The sequence below is a fragment of the Dromaius novaehollandiae genome, chromosome 3 (genome assembly GCF_036370855.1).
Source record: "Dromaius novaehollandiae isolate bDroNov1 chromosome 3, bDroNov1.hap1, whole genome shotgun sequence".
Taxonomy (NCBI): domain Eukaryota; kingdom Metazoa; phylum Chordata; class Aves; order Casuariiformes; family Dromaiidae; genus Dromaius; species Dromaius novaehollandiae.
In genome coordinates, this window is record NC_088100.1 from 21,145,967 (window position 1) to 21,162,611 (window position 16,645).

The 16,645-nt window shown below is 36.1% G+C and overlaps 1 protein-coding gene across 2 annotated transcripts in view; it reads left to right on the forward strand.

Moving 5' to 3' along the window:
* The window catches only part of PXDN (peroxidasin), an 87,254-nt gene that overhangs the window by 19,357 nt on the left and 51,252 nt on the right, over positions 1–16,645 (forward strand). Inside the window, exons 2-4 of one of the 2 annotated variants that reach the window (XM_064508515.1) lie at positions 7,143–7,214; positions 8,820–8,891; positions 15,471–15,542. In XM_064508515.1, coding sequence (XP_064364585.1) covers positions 7,143–7,214; positions 8,820–8,891; positions 15,471–15,542 — 216 coding nt within the window. The remainder of the gene's footprint in view (positions 1–7,142; positions 7,215–8,819; positions 8,892–15,470; positions 15,543–16,645) is intronic. The other variant, XM_064508516.1, reaches the window with a different exon arrangement.

The following is a 16,645-nucleotide window of genomic DNA, read 5'->3' on the forward strand; positions in this document are numbered from 1 at the left end:
AACTTCTGAAAAATGTTGAAGGATCTTTGAAGGATTACAGTGATCTTGTACAATTCTGAATTAAAGGTGATGTGGAACAGCAGGTCTACCCAAAAGTGATTTACTAAATAAGAGCATAATCTCATGTCACAGGATTAGTTAGGGTTAGTAGAAATAATGCTTAATTAGCCTAGCTTGATGGTAGCCTTCTTCAGCCTCAACAGTGGAACAGTAACTAATGAGCATATTATTTAACATTTATTTTGTCATCTGAGAGGAATAGGGTTTATAACCTATTTTTGCATTGATCTCTATCAAAATCAGCAAAGGACTGTAAACAAAAGATGAGATTGCACATCGTACCTAAAATTTTACATTGGCATAACAATAAGTTCCCCTCTCAAGCATTTTTTAGTAATGGAACAAAAAAGTGTCCAAAGTAAACCTAGTTACCTCCTTTTTATTAGTTCAAGATTTTGCAGATGGCCTTATTTGGGAAGTATGTTGGTGATTCCAGCTGTTAAAATTGGAAACTCTGTGTGTTTCCTGATGTTATGTGTTAGAAATCTCACTGTTGTACCTAGCAAACAAGCCTTCAGTTTCATTTTTGTTCAGGTTTCTTTACTATCTGTCTGTAGTGTTAGTTTTTTTACAGATGTTTAAAGCTATTGTTTCTGTCCTACAGCCGGGAAGATGAATACCAAAGGTCTGAATATTTTCATCTGTGTTTGCTTTTATGAAGTAGTTCCTTTAAAGTCATTAATTTGAAAGCTTTTGCATTCAGCTTTAAGTGCACTGTAATTAATTCATGGAAGACTGCATATAATAAAAAACTTGCATAACCTGTAAAAATGGAAACTTGTAGTTTTAATACTAGATTTGAAATCTAATTAGTCTTTGCAATTGCAGCATTTCGGTGAGATGTGTGCGTGACATGCAGAGGTTTTTGCTAATGTCCTGATTTGTCCATTGCATACATACATAATGTCACAAAAGAAACATTTTTAAAGAAATTGTCACACTATAAAGTGTTTCTATATCCATAAGATAGAGTGGGCTAATATTACGAATATATAGAGAGAAATAGCTATGAATGAAGCAATGGTTTAACACGTTATTTTTTGGTTTTCCTTTTTTATTAAAGATCTTAATATAAAGTCTTTGTGTCATGTCCAGATTTTGTGACATGAATTAGAAATGACAAATGAAAAGCAATTTCCTATAGATACTCAATACACTAATTAAGGGATTTCTTTTGGTGTTGAAGATCCACAACTTGATAAATAGGCTGTCATCTTTTGAGGTGTGTGACAGTAGCACCTGACAGTGTGTTGTCAGCCCTGCTTTTAATCAGCTTGGTTTCGAACGCTTCATGATTTTATTTTAGCTGAATGAACCAACACAACCTTCAAAAGTCAAACAGGTGCAAAAAGGGATTTGGATTAATTTTTTTAGAGAGGAATGCTAATTTAAAAGTACACCATGTGTAGTATTTTATAAAAATAATGAAATCTAAAGCCTTAATTCTTCCCCTTATGTGTCCTTTTGTGACAATAAGACACTCTCCCCCCCCCCAGCCCTGCTGACAATCAAAACAACACCTAATGTATTTTGTAAAATATTATATTTTAATTTCAGTGTATGGTCCGCTCTGAGTAGAAGTTCTTTCCCTAGCAGAGATTGTTGCATGTGGAATAGAGGACAAACTTCTTTAATTGAATTTTCTTAAAAGTGGCTTGATGTTTAAGTTCAGCATATTTGGAAGCTGTATAATTCACTGTATATTCTATTGTGTGATTTTCACACAACCACCCCCCCCAAATAATTTGCATAAAGATCTTAAAATATCACAAAGAAAATATCAACCAGAGACAGGATTTCAGATAGTAAAATTTTAGGTAATAAAAACCTTAAAAATAGATTGTTTCCTATGAAATTGACATTTTATTTAGGCATGTTTAGTTATATTGCGTTTATTTATATGCTGCACATGTAGGTTATCTTAGAGATCATGAATTTACGTCAAAATACCTTTATGGAGGGCAGCCGGGGAAGCCTGCTAAGCAGGTGCTTACAGGCAGCCTCTTGCCTGTGCGCGGCGTGGTGTGTTGGCACTGCGAGGTGAGGCGAGCCGCAGGAGCCAGTGCGTCCGCCTGCGCTGCAATGCGATCCTCAAGGGTGGCCAATTGCTAAATTGCTCGCGTGCTCCCTGGCACGTTCTTGGCCCTGGCACCCGAACGCGATCCCAAACGTTTCCTGGTCAGGCTCCACGCGCCAGCACAGACCAGATGACACGGGGCCAGGAAAATAATCCTGAGTGTATTTAGTTTACTTGGCCTAATCTAAATGTTGTTTTGTTTGTGTTATGCAAGGGAGACATAGTTGTTCAAAGTAGTGGATTTAGCTTCTGTGGAAGACTGTCTGATTGAAGCATATTTTTACAACTTAAATTATTAAGCTCTGGAAGGTCACAAGGAGGAGGAAAATGGTAATCATTAGTATCTATGATGTTTTTGCTAATAAAGAAAGAGTTTTAGCACTTTATATAGAAGGGAAAGTTGCTTTAGCTGTAGTGGCTCTCCTATTTAAAAAAAATGTATGTGCATGTGGATGTGTTTGAGAAAGAAAGCTAAGAGATGACACTATAAAAAACATTTTGTGAGGTCAAGCTGAAGTTTTCTGAAGGGAGATATTTAGTACTCTTTTGGTTCAATGCTGTTTGTACAGGACCACAAGCTAAGAGGATTTGATACAGGAAAATTGCAGTAGCATACTTTTTCATAAAAATATCATTATGCTGTCTATAATTTTAAAGAGTAATTTCTTTCACTGTGAAATATGTAATAAAAGAAGCAAAAGCTGAATTAGTAGTTAGGTACACCAAATTTTTGCTTGAAAAACTGAATGCATGGCATTTAATTTTGGATTATTATTTAAGGCTAAAATCTTATGCCCTCCTTGTAAGCGTTTGGAGAGTTCTTATCAGCTGTTTCATTTATTACTTTCCTTTCAGTAATAAATGTTAGCTGATGAGGAAGGCGAAAACATGACAGTCAAAAAATTGGGGTAGACTACTTCAATCTACTATTTTAACTTTTGGTGCACCTTGTCCTGTGATGGGAAGTCATGACTGCTGCCCTGAAGCAGAGCAGATAGCTAGTATGCGGTCACTGTGCGAAAGCAAAATGAAGGACAACCAGAAAGGATGACGGAGAGATGGACGGATTGAAGCAGGGCAGGGAGCAGGCTCTTGGGACTAAAAAGTCACATGGCGACATGATATGGACAGGAAGCAACTTGAAAGAAAGGGACAAGAAACCTCATCATGCTGGTTAACCGTGCATTACTTCAGCAAAACGTCTTAAGAAATTGGGATCATATTGGCCTTGCTTGAGCTCCCAGTGTTTATTCTTCACTCTCGCCAGCACTGTCCTCACTTGCTTGGTCCTTCCTCAGTGTCAGTGCATCCTTGGGCTCCACCAGTGCTCTTGCTTTGCTAAGTGCTCTCTTCTGCCCCCGCACTCCTTGAAACAGGACACGTGGTCTCTAGTGGCACAGGATGGCATTTCGGGCCTGACAAACAGTGCTTCTGTTTAGTATGGTATTTGTTTTTTCTTCACAATGGTGTGGCGTTGGTGAGTGATGCTCATTTTTGTCATCTACTGAAACGGTGATTGGTTTTCTGAAGAACTGAGACCTGTCCAGTTGCTCCTTGTCTCGTAACTGCATTTCTGAACTCAATTATTTCTGCTTCTTAGAGGTTTATAACTTATGGAGTGCTTCTGATCTGAGACATCTTTCAGAATATTTGCAGCCACTCCAAACTTGCCAACATGTTCATAAGCTTACTTTTCCTTCCACCATCCATATGTTTAAATATTGAAGAATGTCTTATGGCAGATTTCTGCACAGTTCTGCTTGATACTACCTTTCAATTGGATAAATAATTTTTGCTTTTTCTCTATTTTTTCCCCCACCAGTTGTATAATTGCTTTACAGAAATTTCCTCTAAACCATTTCTCTGATTTGTTTATGTGAATGGCCTGTATCAAAACCCTTGAACTATGTATATGGCTAATGGCTGCTAATAACTACTCTGTTTCTCTTATCTACCTAGCTTATTATCCTGTTGTATAGGGAAATTAAGATAGTTTGACATAATTTCTTCTTGAGACATCCGTAGTGGTTATGACTTAACAACTTGCATCTTTTATGTACAAGTAACTCACAAAGTATAATTATAACAATTTAGAGATCAAAAGAGGTTGTTTTCTTTATTTTGAACAGCATTTGTGATCTCTCACTTGTTAGTATGGGGGATTTGGGGCTGAAAACAATGTAAAAACTTTAAATCAATGCATAGCAAGACTTTGCTGAATTAATATATAAGCTCCCCTTTGAAAGAATATGCCAAAACCTTAATCTTCCATTAAAGTCAGATTAACAAAGTGTTTATTTTTCTCCAATTTTAGTGTAATTTCAGCACTAATTTTAAACAAAAACATGTAATTATTCTTTATCAAAATGTATTTTGCCATCATAGCACTCTGTGAAACCAAATGCACCCATCTGTAGGAAAAATGTGGCTGCTGTGTTTTGTGTGGCTCTTTTTGGATACTGTTACATAGAATGAGAACAAATGGGTAGGCTTTCAAACATGATTTTTTCTGTAGCCTTAACAAGTTAATATGAGAAAGGAAATAATGTAAGGAGTTGGGATAAAATATCACCGTCTACAATAATAATAAAATCATATGAATTATTTTGACTGGCATTGTGAATCCGGTTATCATGAGGAATTACTGCAGGATGGATTTGACAAATCACGATGGGCTCATTTTGATGCTGACTCAGAGGACTGTCTCCTTACTTCATTTCATTTGTTAAAGTTAAGTACGTGTTTAGCAGCTTTGCTTGATTATAGCCAATACTCTTGTATTGCACATGGATTAATGTATATTCTTTTGTAGCTAAAAAGAAAACGTACATTCTGTTAATGTTTAACTTTGTTAAAAATTTATTTTCAACTGTGGATTTTACAAACACATAAATATGTATAAAAATTTGAGAAGTCCCCTGATGCTTAGTGGCTTAATCTTTCTAATTGTAACAGTATTTTGAGGCTTTTGAAAAAATCGAATTGGGCTCCTAAATCCAATTGAATATTGGATTTTTGCACTTTGGAATATTTTACTTGAAATTAAAACAATTTTTTTGAATTGCAGTAAATTTTCAGCTAATCTAAGCAAAGGTTACAGTGCATTGGCACGTATAGTCAATAGTGGTCGGAGAGGGATCTTAACAAGAGACAAGCGGTGCTCGTACATGTATACAGCATGCCACGCTTGTCCAGGGAGCCATCTGGCTATCAGCATTTCAGCATCTGAGATTCATATAGTCTTAGGATGACCTTCTTTCCTCAGAGAAATGTGCATTTTGTGTGTGGTAAGTGTGTATTTCACCTGTGAACGATACTCAAAACACGAGTCTCTATCTATAGTGAAGATTTTTTTTTCAATTCAAGTTAGAACAGTTTGTGCTTCTAAATCTAGAGGCCCCTGTGCAGCTGGGAGTCGAGTAATGGAGTTGTCCCGCGTAGGTGCCGGCAGTGCAACCACGCTACGTCTGACAAAGGGGTAGCAGAGCGGGGCGATGGCCGTGCCGGCGCTGCGCAGAAGGCTTTGGGCGACTGCGCCCTACCTCGTGCACGGCCGCAGCCCGCCTGGCTACGCGGGATTATCGTGCAGCTGGGCCTTTTTTGTTGGCTTTTCTGTATTTCCCATGACTAATACAAAATTCCAGAGAGATCTCTTGGTAACGTATTAGCTGTTAAAGCACAGTGCGAATTTGTGTTTTATTTAGGGCTGTTTTCTGGTGCTAAGACTGAAGTTGTGGCATGTTTATGCCCTACTTTTTGGAAGTGTGTTTGAAGAATCATAGTGCAGTAAGTGCGACCGTAGCTCTCCAGATTTTCCTAACTTTCTGTTTCCCGCCTTCTGTTAGCTTGCCGCAGACTCCGAGGCGCCTGTGTGTACCTGTGGCCCGGGTTCGGGGCTGGGAAAGGGGCAGACCTGCCCCCCTGCCCTTCCCGGCCTGGTGCCTGGGACCCTGCTCTGCCCCAGCTCTGTCACTCCTCTGGCCACACAGCACACCGGCTCAGTTTGCCAGTCACGCAGAAAGCTATTTATTTTTGAGGGGGTTTACTGCTGGTCCGGATTAGCTGGTTAAATCAATTTTCTGAGCAGACGGGGAAACACGAAAGCGAGGGCGAGCCTGCCGCCGGCCTGCAGGACTCAGGCCTGGAGACGAAAGGAGGCGGCAGGAGGTGGGCCGTGCACCTGCCCTCCTTGGGCAGCCTGAGCTGTTTCAGGCTCCCTAGGGTAGAAAACGAATCCAGCAAAAGCAGTGGAAACGTCTTCGCTGAAGCAGTTTGGCGTCCGGTGGGGCAGAGGGTGAGGTGGGGCCGAGCGAGGGCACGGGACGAGGCGGCCGCGGCTGGCACTGCGGCGCCCTGGGCTGCCCCGGCAGAGATGTACAGTCTGAAAAGCTCTTCTCTCCCCAGTCTGTCTCGAGACACTGAGGAGTTTCTTTCCCTTTGAACCGAATGTGGTAAAAGCATATGAAAAACTAAGGAAAAGTATAATTAATTAAGAAAATAATTTGCTGTAAGCAGCTGGATTTGAGATTTTAAAAGCAGGCCAAGGTGGAAAGCATTTAAGCCTCGTTATCCAGAACAAGAGTGGAGTGTCTGAACAGTCTTGAAAGCTGTCTTGTTTCTCCTCTTTTCCTGATCCCCGTCTTCTTTGTCTGTTCTACTGTATTATTTCCAGATAGATGTCAGAATGCAAAGACAATTCGATTTAGTGAGATATAATTCGAGAGCCTGTTAGAAGGCAGTTCCCTGCGGAAGCGAACGTCCGTCATGAGTACAGGCCTCAGTGCTGCCTGCTAAGGCTGGACAGGCACCGCTTTGGTGAAGTTTTTTGTTAAACTCGTTCCATAGGGTTCGGATTTGTTTGGCTTTCTTTCTCGGTCAAAAGCCGCGGTTTATGGACAGAGGCAAGCATTCACACTGGTCACAAAAGATTTGTGCTTAATTCGCTTTTTCATATGAAAAAATAGATAGATTTTTCTAACGTGATTCTTCTTTCTTTATTCTACAGAGACCTAAGATTTAATAGGATTAAAGAAATCCAGCCTGGAGAGTTTAGACGGCTTAAAAACCTGAACACACTGTAAGTTATTTTTCAACCTAAGGTACTTTCCCTTTTTGATGTAATATGGTTAGTTTGATACCGTGCCAAATTTGCTTTCCTTTAATGGGTAAGTAAGTCTCACAAATTTCAGCTGTAGTATTTACACAGGTGAAGGAAGCAAGATTTAGGCCCAAAGTATTTGAAAGTGAGCAAAACTAGGTATATGCCTATTACAGGAGAAAATCAAATTATTTACATTCTAATTTTTATTAACATTCTTTGATGAATCCATCCATATGAAAAATACAGAACTTTATCATTTTTTTCCAAATCATGTTAAATGACTTATGTGCAATATCATATATTAGATCATGCAGTTACAACAAAGTCATTCAAAGATGTTCGAATGAGTTGCAGTTACAAAATATTTGACACAATCTATTCCTAATGTTTCAAAGCAGTCCTATTCTAATGGGCTCGCCAGAGCAATAGGAGAAGTTGGAAGACTGTGTTCCACCTGAACTTCCTTTTATAGAGGTCTCTGGTATCTTTGTGAAGAGAATTCCATCTTTTGTAAAGATCTTTTTTACACTCCCATAAGGCAAATAATGCGTGTACAATCATTTTAACTTAGTATCTCAGTCTTTCCCTCAAACATGACTTTTGGAACAGATGCATGCATGTTTCTGTTCTCTTATGTATTTGCAGACATGAGGAGGAATTATTAATGTGGACAGTCATTTTTCTTTTAAATATATATAACTGATGATTGCAAATTTGACTGCCTGTTTTCTAGAACACAAGTATTACGTGAATTGAAATAAAATGCAGTAATATCAGTGAGTTTTGCATCATTATTATGTATTTGTCCTGCAAGTGTATAAAAATAATTTATTGAGACATCTTGGCGTATAGTCATATCAGAACATGATAGGATTTCCCCCCACAAAGTATATTGTCCAAATCTGTACTACCTAGACATTTTTGGTGGCTGTTCCTCTTCAGTCACCTTTCATGTCCCCAGTTCTGCATTTCAGTTTCTGTCAGATATCCACCCTCTTGTTTTAGCTGTCCGAATCCCTGAGTTGAGGTCCACAAGTCCCAAATAAAGACAGGGTTCATTAGGTTTGGAATTTCATACATCCATGCAGTCAAGGATGGGGGCAAAGCTAAGAATATAGACAGTTGTGTTCATGTATGATGTAAAGGGTCCAGTACATAGAATATTGCTAAGAAACACTCTAGGGAAAGCCACTTAGATCTATAAGAACTCTTCGTTAATATCAATTTTACTGATTTCAACCCTCTCTTTAGACTTGGGACCAGGATTTTTTTCCTCCATTCTAACCTCAGATACCTGCCAAAAGTCAGACTTTCAGCTTTTAGATGATTTATATTTTTTCATTTGTGTCTAATCTTTGTAGAGTTCACACCTGAAAAGTACTAAGAAGCTGTAAACATTTCACTTTGTTTCTGCCAACTGTTACTGTTAAGAAACAGTTGTTGTTGTTGTTGTTGTTGTTGTCATTGTTGTTTTTTAAGTTTTCTTTTTAATGCTGCATTTTTATCTGCTGTTACACATTTTGGCTTTTTTCCTACAGATCTTGTGTTTTAAAATAAACAGTTATTTATTTCTTTTTATAGGCTTCTAAACAACAATCAAATTAAAAGAATACCTAGTGGGGCATTTGAAGACCTTGAAAATCTGAAATATCTGTAAGTTAAATGAATATGACCTTTTGTATGAAAATGTAATTGAACTTAACTTCTGAAATGGGAGAGTGTTTTAATCTGAAATGTGTTTTAATCAGACTCACTGTTTCATGTCACAAACTGCTTTGAAAATCTGTGAAATTAAATTAGTAGGGGTAGAGGGAGAGGGAGTTGTGAATCTTTGTTTCTATAAATAGGTGGTTTGAGGTTTGCTAACACAAGACTGAGATATTTGTCTATAGGTTGCTGGTTTTAAAGGAGTTACTAGCTGCTATTTACCAAATGCGATTTGTAAAATAATTTTAAAAGGAGTATGTTGAAAGATTTAGGAGGTCACCTCTTAAAAGGTTAATTGAAATTTTCATACAGATACTTTTTTACTTTGTATTTTGAAAATGGTTTAAGAGCAGCTAGTCCAAGATTTCTATTTCTGTAAGCTGGGAATTTATATAAGCTTTTTAACTACCCTGAAATTGTTCACTGGATGCAGTATAAGGTTATAAGAGAAAAATCAAGTCAAACCAGAAGTAGAAAAATATCTTTGGTTAACCATGGGGTCTAGGTTTTAAAGCAGCTTGTACGTTTTAAGAATAATTCTTCCCATTTTTAGCAAACGTGTAATTTGTCTTAATTACTCAAATAAACAACAGATATCCAAAAAGTTGTTTGTCTATAAAAAAGACTCTACAGCTAAATAGTGAATTGTCGTGGATTCTCAACTTTAGTCTCTGGAGTCTGTCTTCGGTAGTGTCATATAAGAAACTATTGTTAGAGTGGTGTGCAGAAAAAGAATGATCATTTTGAAATTTCACTGTTTTGGAAATAATTCAAAAATTTACTTTTCCATCTAATTTTCAAGAATGTAACCTGGATAGATCTAAGGAAGGAGGAAATGGGAGAGAAATAAAAATCACATAGATTTGTGCAGATGTGCTGCTTGGTTTTCAAGGCTGTGTTCGATTTTACATTCCATAGTCTCATTTTTATGTGTATCAACCTTCAGTAATAAAATTGTTTACTCAGTATAAAACTGGAGGAAAGAGAATGTTGAACAGACTGTCCCCAATGAATTATTGAAGTCCATATTGTATTTGTTACAGGACATGTTTGTATGGTGGACCTGGTGTTTTGTAACCTTAGATGTAAAATAAGTGAAGTACTTAAGGTGTACTAATTCGGGATGACTAAGCTACTTTACATAGTAACTGTACAGAAATGTTGTTAGGTTCTTATTAGTTCTTTATTTTCACGTGCTTATTTTTATATAGCTGTATTAAAACTGAGATAATACTGAACTATATACCCTGTTCAGTTCAATGAAAGACTGAAAAGAAGTTACTGAAATACTACATAGGTGTGTTTTCATATATATGTTTTAATCTATATCCATATTACTAAGAGGAAGATTTTTTCCTTTTCCTCTTGTTACGTGAAAATTTTAAATATAATATAGAAGTTGAATATAGCTAATTGTGGTAGCGGATTCAGCTGGAGAGAGCTCTTATTTAAAACCATCCTCTCAGCTTTGCTAAAATAGACTTTAAAACCTTTTTGCCTGTTTCAGTGAACTGTATGATAAATGTTCGGAAGTGTATGACCTTAAAATTATGAAGTCCCCAGTAGTGGCAGGTACTAATACAGAAGGCTCCAATGTACCAAATACAGTTGAGCTGCAGTGACAATTTCACTTGAGTAAGCACAAGTTAAGTGTATTCTGTGGAACAAAGGAAACAAAACTGAACATTTTTTCCCAATAGGATCAGCTGAAACAGAAATTAGGGAGAAGGAGATTGCTATTTAATAGAAGTTAGAAATACTGTTCTCGATTTAATGTTACATAGACAAATGATCTGAAATGTTTCAGAGTTATTTACTAAGGATGGCGTCATCCTATGGATATTTGCAAATATAGCTTTTGCTGTTTCAGAGGATGAGGTTATTAGTACATTATGCTACTCATTATTAAGAGAACTGAAGTACTGGATTGCAGTTGGTTCTGAAAATGTGTACTTTACTGAGTGATTTTAGTAAGCCTATCTTTTCTCAGTGGCTTAGATTTAGCAAAATGTAAGTTTTATTGTATATAAAGAAACAAGGTCAGTGTCTGAGAGAGAGAGATATCAAGATCCATTCCTGTATCTCTGCTGTACATCAGTGTTTATGCTTTCAGACAAAACTTTCTTCTGCAAATCTCACAGAAGCCCCAGATTTTCAAATGAATCTTTGTATTATTTATATCTGAAATTGATGGTAGAGTTTTATGAGATAGATTTATTTTCAGAATTGTCTGTCTGGAGAACAAATATTGACAAAGTTTAATGATCTTGCCACAATTTTTTGTACATTGAAAATATTAATCATTGTAGAAGTTGGCACATAAATTATAAAAAGAAAATTATGCACATACAATTTTTGAAGCTCATTTTAATGATTTTTTTGAAGCTCATTTTAATGATTTTTTTTTTGTTCTTTATATAATTGAAATGTTGACAATTCCATAAACAGTTTTGCATGCTTGCGCTGTTTGTGGTAATAATGTGTCTTTAAATTCATATACTAAAAGTTGGACAGAAACAAATGTAATTATCAATGCTTTGCTGTGAAACTTTCACGTACCTTAGAGTTGGCAGTATGATTCTTTAGTAAAGACCGAAAAAGCATTAGTAGCTTGGACCTCAGCTGCAATGTATTTTCTGTGTGTTTATACTTTACTTCAGTAATTCAGTATAATTTTTTTGGTGTTACATTCCCTGTTCTGCAAGGGATAATGTAAACATCGGTCTCTAAAATAAACATTAAAGGTTGTCTTCATATGAGCAAAATAATTGATAATATGTTTGTAATTTTTTGCTCCTGATATATCATGTGTATGTGTATGTATACATGATATATACAGTACGCTATGTATATATTTTCGAGTTCCTGTAAGTTGTTCAGTTAACTGACTCATGGTGATAGTGCGGAAAGATGAGAAAGAAAAGCTCCTCAAACTTACAATATAGATGCATGCAGATTTATGGAAAATTGGTAGGATAATCCTTTCTGATCCTGAAACTCAACAATTTACTCTCCAAGACAGAAGATAACTGAAAGTTGAAGGTAGAGAAATATTACAGGTATAACATGTAGGGTGGAATATGATCTGGAATCAGCAGTGGAAAAATTGAAGTTAAAGTAAAAAGGAGAAGAAAGAATTTAGGGAGGAGATATGGGGAAAATGTAAGTCAAATGTACAGTAGCAATTACAAGGAGCTTTCCGGATAAGAGAAGGTGCTTGATAGCTACAGAGCAGTAAGCTAGAAGCCAGTTTGAAAGAAGTGCTGGAAATAAAAATGGAAAACTAAAATTATTTTGGCAGCAATATTGAGGCATATTCACTTAATAAGAAAAGAGGAAGTTAGGAATCACATGAGAAAACTGTGATAAAAGGGAATCAAAACTGTCTTTTAGCAGTATGAAATATATCAGTTTTGGAAATGTAGCAAGATTTGATTTGCATTTGGTGAATCGAGTAATAGTGATAGAATACACATTGCAGGTTTCCCAGATTGCTGAGCTGTTGACCTTCCTTACCTCACAGTTCCTTGTATCTGCTGCTTATATTACGTTCTTGCTGTGTAATCTTCTGCCATTGTTGCTGTTATGGTCATGCTACTTTTTCCTTTGAATACCTCCAGTGGCTCCCAGTCTCATGTCTTTGCAATCTGTCGACTGTCTGCTTTATGCTTCCATGTCAGTCTCTCTTTGCTATTTTTAGTTACTTGTCATGTTTTACTCTACTCTGTCTCATATTGCCATTACTTTTTACCTTTTTTACCTTTACCACGCAAATACCTCTGTTGCCTACATAACTTTTTACAATCCTTCAAATTATCCTTATAAAGGACTTTTTTTTTTTTTCGTTTAAGACTACTTGACCTACTTTCCTGACAACTGATTACTTATTTGCCTGTTCATTTCCAGACTTTATGACCAATACCTCTGGCCACAATTGGCTTTAATTGCATTTCTAGAAAGTGCTAGTTCTTTGTGAACTCTACAGAAAAAAATTAATAGTAATTTTAGAAAATAATATAATGTCATATTAGAATATACCCCTTGTCATTTTAGTTTATTCATCCTTTGAAAAATGCTAATGGTTTAGATGTGCTAACAGAGCTTTTAGGTAAGTCAAGTTACTTTGTCCTTAATTATACTTTAAATCAGTTTTCTGCTAATGTGACTAGGATAAATTTTGAGAATATTTTTGTTAAAGATTGGTTTAGTATTTGTAAAGCTTCACTTGGTAGGAACAGCTGAATTTTAGAAAGACGAATATTTTTGTGAGCTCTACTTAGTTGTGTTTTGTATTCTGTCATCTCTCTGTTCACTAGATAAATGCATATATATATATTTTTCCAGTTAATATCATATTTAATTTTCCCCTAGGAAGCATCTACACTACTCTAAATGAAAGTGTGGTACACAGTTCTGTCGTAAGACATACCTTTTTTCAGGGTTACTGGTACTCTTGGGGTTACTGGTAGTTTGTCTGTAGAAGGGGACAGTGACGGATGGAAGTCAGTGGCCTGGCCTGTAGCTGCTGCTTGAGAGGGTTTTCTGATCAGCATGGAAAAAGCTGTAGTTTAAGGATGAATTCGAACTCATTTCTGTAGATTCAAAATTGAGAGGGCTTCAAATCTGCAGATACACTGTGGATACTTAACTGAGGTTTTTTGACAAAAGCATCTGAAACCACTCTTGTTCATGAGTCTGTTTAGAAGTTTAGCACTCAGAGGAAGAAACATTAATTTCTAAACTGCTAAGTTGAATATACTGAAGAAAGGTGAACTGGCTATTCAGTCTTTGAAATCTTCCAAGTAGTGAGAAGAAATGACGCATTTAAAATTCTTGCTAGAGAAAAGGTAGGAATTTAATATCATACAGATAGGAAAATTAAGGACAGACAAAGCAGTAATAGCTGTATAATATGACGGACCCTCAAATAAGTTGATGTATCTGAGTTCAAGAAAATACCTGAATACCTCTGAGTCGGTATTTTTTGAAAATGGAATAAAAACTAATTCTTCATCCAACATAAGCATAATATACTTATTCTTCCACTTTTCAGATGCATTTCTAAGTTTTTGAGTCATTTCACATGGCAGTAGTTTTCTTTCAGTTTAATTTGTGCAGATTTTTGATCATTTTAAAAACCTCAATTTTTTACTTCCTAGTTGTTCTCTTACTGGAGGAACTCTGCTTTTTGTTCAGACACGTCTATGTTAAGCAAGCACCCTGATTCCCTATATATCAATATGCTGGGATTTCAGCAACTGATAAATTGAAAAACTTTTACGCTCAAGAGAAGGGTGCTACTGCCTATTGCTTCCCAAAGTTGTCATGGAGTGAACGTCAGAGGCCTACAGCCTTTTTCCTCATTAGGGCCTATCGTGAAATGTTGGACTTTCTCAAGCCAGTGTGAAAACTGCCACCAGCTCCAGCAAGGCCAGTATTTTATCTGTTTTGTAAAAAGAAGTTTGCAATATTTCCAGCAAGTTACTGAAAACTATAATGATACAAAAGCCAAAAAGACTACTAATAAAATGCCTGCTAATAAAACGATATGTGGTCCAAAATGTCTTCATCCCTGTTTTGTAGAAATCCGTGCCTGATTAACTTAGTCCCAAATCATTTGCCAAATAATTGTGAAATAATTAGGGAACCTGCAACCTAACCTAACGCAAAAAGAGAATAGCTGAAAAAGTATTTTCTGTTGCTGCCTCCATGCAGAAACTGCAGTCATCAGCTCAACTGTGTGATTTTTCTTAAACTCTCTCTCACTAAACCATCATTACTGTTAAGAGCATGATAAACATGAGCACATACACTGATCCATCCAGAAACTGGTGAATTTTATTTCTGTAAGAAAGTTATAGACAGCACATGTGAACATACTGATACCATGCATGTGTTTATTCTGGTTATATTATGAGTATCAATGGGGATCCATCTTCTCTATACAGTGATAAAACAAATAAAATACTGTTTCTCTGATACAATAGCAATATTCTGACTTGTATTTCTTTGTAAATATTTTAAAGGTGACACAAGAGAAGTTATAAAAATTCTCACTTTTTGTTCTCCAAATCCAGTAAAAAGAAAAATTCCTTTTGTAATTTGAAAATTTGTACCAGTGTTCAGATGAGATATTTTAATGAAAACAAGAGGCCAGTGGCATCCCCAGTGTATTTTGGAAAAAACAATTTGATGCAATTCTGTTTCACTAAGTTGAATTTACTTTGACTTTTGGCAAGCCCATCAAGAGACTGAGGGGCAAAGAAACAGTAAGTAATAACAGTGAGAACTGGAAAGCCAAAGGCAGCCTTAGGTCCTACAAGACCCCAGATTATTTTCCTGGCAAACATTTGGGATGAATTCTCAAGAACAAAGTATTTTTTGTGTATGTGTTTAGTTTTTGTTTTGTATTTTTTCCTAATATGTAGTTGAAAAGCTGTCTTCATGTGTCAACTTAATTCTTCGTTTCCACCTCCATGTACCTCTTGTTTGTGTACTAATATTACTGATTGTTTCTTGTTTCAGCTATTTGTACAAGAATGAAATCCAGTCAATTGACAGGCAAGCATTTAAAGGACTTGCCTCTCTAGAACAACTGTAAGTGCCTTTTCTCTTCTGTGCTGTCCTCTCCATGGTTCCCTTGCAGAGGAAAAGTGCACGCCTTGAACAGTGCATTCTGCCTGCATGCTTTGCATGTCTGCACTGAATGGGTTGTTAGTCACATAGTCCTATAATCATTTGCATGTGAAAAAAACAAAAATGATCTCTGTGTCAAATTCCTCATTTCTGTGTTTGTCTTTTATTTGTGATTTGCATTGCCAGTGCCCCTATACATTACAAAACAGCTCTGAAGAAGAAGCAAAATTGTGGAAAATGTTGAAAAGCAGTGTGTATCACTAAGAGATAGATTCTAATTTCATTTCTGTAGGTTTTGTAACACTGCAATTCCTTTGACTGCAGCAGTTATTTTGTTTTATGACAGTATAACTAAAGCTGAATTAGCCTCTTGAATTCAGAATGGATTTTAAAATTAAAATCTTACTGTTATTGATACATGTTAATGTACCTGTTAATCATTGCCATATACAGACATTTAAAAAGTAAGAAAATTCAATGTTTGTAATATAGATATTTCAGTAATCTGTCTTCTAAAAAGATTAAAATCTTACTCCTTTTCCTGTGTAATGACTGAAGACTAATATCCGTTGCAAATGAATGAAAAATACAGTCAATAGCATGACAAAAACTGATTATACTGACTTCCACTAAGTTTAACTACATTTTGTTTTATAATTAGAAAGCATCACTATACATTCATTGTGGTAATGCTTAGAAAAATAGAAAATGCTATAAATACATAGATATTTCACAATCTGACTGCCAAATTAAAATACCAGGGTGATGAGTTCTGTAGCATATAAATATGGGAGGGGGGCAACATCTTTCTTCCAGGTCTAATACAGATTTTGAAAACTCCTGACAGTTTTCAGTATACTACAAGTTTTTATTATATGTATCAGCTTCTGTGTTTCTACAAGACTGTAGTGGACATTAGTGGACATAGTGTGTTGTGTATTTGAAATAAAACATTTCAGAAAGTGTACAGAATCTTACAAGCTCATTTTAAAAGAAAATAGATGCCTTTTGAAGGAAGAGTTTCTATACAAAACATAAGTGATAATTGTAAAACATGTATAAAA